The sequence below is a fragment of the Vicia villosa genome, linkage group LG3, assembly GCF_029867415.1.
Source record: "Vicia villosa cultivar HV-30 ecotype Madison, WI linkage group LG3, Vvil1.0, whole genome shotgun sequence".
Classification (NCBI taxonomy): Eukaryota; Viridiplantae; Streptophyta; class Magnoliopsida; order Fabales; family Fabaceae; genus Vicia; species Vicia villosa.
In genome coordinates this window covers 43,246,722-43,251,477 of record NC_081182.1, presented here as the reverse complement: position 1 = coordinate 43,251,477, position 4,756 = coordinate 43,246,722, and the positions used below count along the sequence as shown (strand labels likewise).

General features: G+C 37.5%; 1 protein-coding gene across 1 annotated transcript; it reads right to left on the bottom strand.

Annotated features, from left to right (window-relative positions):
- Nucleotides 1–208: 208 nt before the first annotated feature.
- On the bottom strand, nucleotides 209–4,128 carry LOC131655549 (uncharacterized). Its single transcript, XM_058925395.1, has 4 exons — nucleotides 3,724–4,128; nucleotides 1,817–3,638; nucleotides 1,251–1,735; nucleotides 209–1,076 (listed from the first exon to the last, which is right to left on the bottom strand). The coding sequence occupies exons 2-4, from the start codon at nucleotides 3,623–3,625 to the stop codon at nucleotides 293–295; spliced, it is 3,078 nt and encodes a 1,025-aa protein (XP_058781378.1). The 5' UTR covers nucleotides 3,626–3,638; nucleotides 3,724–4,128; the 3' UTR covers nucleotides 209–292.
- Between the last annotated feature and the right edge of the window lie 628 nt (nucleotides 4,129–4,756).

Genomic DNA, 4,756 nt, shown 5'->3' with positions numbered 1-4,756 from the left:
GGTTTAGTGTTGTAATGTTATGATTTGTTACACACTGCTAAGTATGTATTGACTTTTGCTAAAGGACACAAACCACTAATATTCATAAGACAGAAAAAGGCAAAAATTATAGGCCAAAATATTGCATTAACTTTAACATTAACCTTGCCATCAGAAATCACATGTTCAAAAGCACAAAATTACTTGGCCAAAATACTGCATACCAGGTTCTAAAAACACAAAATATTCAGACACATTACAAAATATTCAAACTGATGTCTAAAAATCCAAAACACTACATAAAATAAAGAGACTATGGTTTCCATTTTGGTGTGGCCCTTTTAGTAGGTGTTGTCCTCCTTGTTGTTGGACCTATAGCTATTTTTGCAGCAGTCAGCCTTGTGGTTGGACCAGGTGGGATAAAAGGGGCATTTGGCCTTCTAACTGCCAACTTCTTTGCTTTAGGAGTAGTCTTCTTGGCTGATTTTGGAGTAGTCTTCTGAGCTTGGGATGATTGTGATGGAGCTGCTTGAGATGATTGTGAAGGAGCTGATTGAGATGACTGTGATGGAGCTGAAGGAGCTGTTTGGGATACTTGTACAGAAGTAGTCTGAGATGGAGCTGCTTGTGATGGAGCTGCTTGTGCAGTAGTTGATGGTACCTTGCAAGTAAGTTTGTTGTGTCCTTGTTTCTTGCATCTGCTGCACTTCACAATGAAGCCAGTTCTTCTCATCTTTCTATCTGTGCCATCCAGTTCACCTTGTTCCAAATTCCTCCTTTTTTTGGGTCTTCCTGGCATTTTCCTAAATTTGGGTGGCAGAACATCAGGGTACTCTGTCCTCTCCCATAGGTTTGAGCCATTGACTGGAAAAATAACTGGCTGGTACACTTGCATATATCTTGATTTCCTGTAATACTCAGGGACATAATCATCAATCTTTTGGTTCCTGCTTTTGATTGCTGATAGTGAATGAACACAGGGGAGGCCTGTCAACTCCCACCTTCTACATGAACAAGTCCTATCTTTCAGATTGACTGTAAATTTTTCAGCATTGTTTTCCAAATTCCTCACTTCAAATATAAACTCATCAGACATCCTAAAAATCGAAATTTATATCAGAATAAAGTCAGCATTTATTTCAGTATTACTTCAGAAATTATTTCAATATAAACTCAACAAACAAGATTGAAATCAGACTTTAACAAATCAGACTTTAACAAATCAGAATTTAACAAATCAGGATTCAAATCAGAATGAAATCAGAATTTACCTTACAAGCCACATATTTGTGTATGAACTTGTTTTTTCAATCTTCTTTTTAATGTTTGGTAACACATCAACATCTTCTAATTTTTGAAACCTCATCCTGTTTGTTGCCCACCTTTCCATCATGTATACCCTAATCTCTTCCACCATGGTGATCAATGGTTTTGCCCTTGACTCCAATATGACACTATTAAAGGCTTCTGACATATTGTTCAGTACAGCATCACACTTGTTATGAGTTTTGAAGTATGATCTACTCCAAAATCTTGGAGGAGTGCTCATCATGTGCTTGTATGCTTCTACATTGACCTCTTTCATTACTTTCATCTCTCTCTCCCAAGCTTGGTAGTAAGTTGACTTGGCTGCTTTCCATATAATCTCCTTTAGTTTTTTTCCAGCAAACCTCTTCCTAAAATTGTTGTATAGATGCCTAACACAAAATCTCTGTTCAACTCTTGGAAGAAGTTCCTCCATTGCAGGCAATAAACCCTAAGTCATAAAAAATGAAAGTGTCATACATTTTTGTTGATCAGAAATGAAAATGTAAAATGTAAAATGAAAATGTCATACCTTTTGTTGATCAGAAATGAAAGTGTATGTGAGGCACTCTTCCCTCCCACCAAGATCATCAATAAGAAGCTCCAAGAACCATGTCCAGCTATCCTTGTTTTCACTTTCAACAACTGCAAATGCTATTGGTAGCATTTGATCATTGGGATCTCTGCCAATAGCTGCAAGTATTTGACCTCCACATAAGCCTTTCAAAAAACATCCATCAAGTCCTATGAAATGTCTGCTCCACTTGAAGCTCTCCTTACAAGCTGCCAAGCATATGTACAACCTCTTGAAATGTAAATTCTCAACAGTTGAACCTTCTTGTGCAGGCTGGACAGAAACCTTAACAGTTGAACCTGGGTTAGATCTTAGTAACTCATGTGCATAGTCATACACCCTTGTATAATCCCCTAGGAATGACCCATCAACCATGTCTCTGGCTGCAAACCTAGCCCTTATAGCCTTGGTTTTGTTGACCCCAACATTCCACTTCTTCTGAACCTTTTCCTTAATGTCCTTCAGCTTCAGTCTAGGGTTTGTTTTAAGTGAATTCTGTAACCTCTTGCTCAACCATTTTGTCTTCAGTAACTTTACATGATACTCTCTACTACAGCTATGGGTGTCAACTACTTTCCTTAGTTGCCATGAATCCTCATTAGGCAACTTAGCACAGTAAGATTCCCATTCACATCCATCCTTACACCTGACCCTAACCCTTATCTTGTCATTCTTAGTGAACCTTAAATCTCTGCCAGAATGGACTGCATAAGTAACAATTGCCTCCTTGAAATCTTCCTTTGTAGTAAAATATGTTCCCACTTCCCATCTGTAATTGGACATATCCTTTAAAAGCTTAAAAATTGGATACTTCTTTCTCCTAGCCCTACTGCTATCATCACTATCACAATCACTTCCAAGATCCTCACTATCATTATCACTCCCTTTACTATCTTCTTTGTTTTCATCAGACATTTGTTTTCCTTTTTTACTTTTCATTTGTTCATTATCTTCTATATCACAGTCCATTCCATCCTCCTCTTCCAGTTCAGTACTATACTCATCAGAATCATCATCAAATACTATCTCCATTGCACTATCATACTCGAAGTTGCTATCATCAGAACTATCATCAGTCAGTCTTAAATCATCATCAACCTCACCACCCACAAGTCCATTATCAGCTCCAACTGCACTTACATCATCTTGTGCTACATCTCTGGCCCTCTCATCATCTTGTGTTACATCATTAGTCCTCACATCATCATGTGCTACATCATTGGCCCTCTCACCATCTTGTGTTACATCATTAGTCCTCACATCATCCTGTGCTACATCATTGGCCCTCTCACCATCTTGTGTTACATCAGTACTCCTCACATCATCCTGTGCTACATCATTGGCCCTGTCATCAAATTCCTTCAATATTTCCTCAATCTCTACTGCTACCTCATCTACTATCTCATTAGGTGGCATTTCATTAAGTGGAATATCATCTAACACAACTTCAGCTTCATCAGCAAAAACAGCCTGGGACAATGCGTGCTTAATAAAGACCTCAACACTAAGATGAACCCTATATAAATCAGCAATCTCTAATGCCCCTCTGTCATCTACCAATATATTCATCCCACCAGTTGGATCCTTATAATATATGTTTTCTATGGCTCGATAACCTAGTTCCTTGATACTACCTAACAGCTCAAAAAAACTCCACTTATCAGCATCTACCCTCAGTTTAGCAATCTGACCTCCTACGTAAACGCTCAAGTCCTCACTCGCAAATTCACCACTATGGTGGATTGTAATGATTAGATACTCATCCATTTCAAACGAAACCCTAAATAGAAGCGCACGATATAAACTTCAGAAACATGGAATTAAAACCATAATAGAGTACCAGCCACAGAGATGCAGAAACTTACCTCTGATGTCGTCTTCGTCTTTGCTTTCACCTTGAATGTCGTCTTCGTTCTCGTTCGCATCAACTAGATATTGGAGTTTCGTCAATGGCAGCTGCGCTAGGGTTTCCTTCAAGAACCAACGAAGAGACAATGAGGTTTCTATTTCATTTTCCTTTCTATTTTATGTCAATTGTTGATTTACACATCTGGCAATTAAAATAAACCACCTGGCAATAAAGATAAAAACGTAAATGCCACATGTATGCCACCCATGCCTTTCCTTTGACTTTGACTAACGGAGCTGACAGAAAGGACAAACGTGGTCCTTTTTGGACAATTAAAGGATCACTTTGACACTTTTTAGAGATAAGGGACCAGAATGGACCTTGGAGTATACTTAAGGGACCAAAAAGGGTATTTTGCCTTTTAAAATCAACTAAAGCAAACCGAACCGCATTTTTTTCGTTTGCGATTTAGATAATTTTTAGCGTCAAAATCAAAACCGCTCAAATCACATCGCGAACACCCCTAAATACAATAATGTTGAGTATCAAACTTTGTAAATTTTAATACTGGACAGTTGAGACACATAAACATAAGTTAGTACGTACCAAAATTGTATAGGTACAAAGTAGAGTCATTAAATATTTAAAATAGAGGGGCATAGGACCACTAATTTAGGGGATGAATCTCACATTCCAGTAGCCAGTTTGAAATAAACATAGTACTCTTTAAGTTTGAACTGAACATACTCTTAATTTTTCATCAAATCAATCCCTTCATGGTGGGGTTATTATTTCATTAGGTCAACTCCTTCAATGTCGTTTATTATTTGAAGTGTCTTGTTGTTCATTGTTTTTCTCTCATTTACGTCAACCACTCACAATTTAATGACCGAGTACAAGATGATCTTCTTAATTTTTGTTTTTATGAATACTATCAATACTTACCTATTAACGCCAAACCATTCAATAATTCAAAGGACAATACTTGCTTATTTAGTCATCAACATGCACCCTAGTGAAAAATGTTAAAATGATAAACTTTCTTTTTC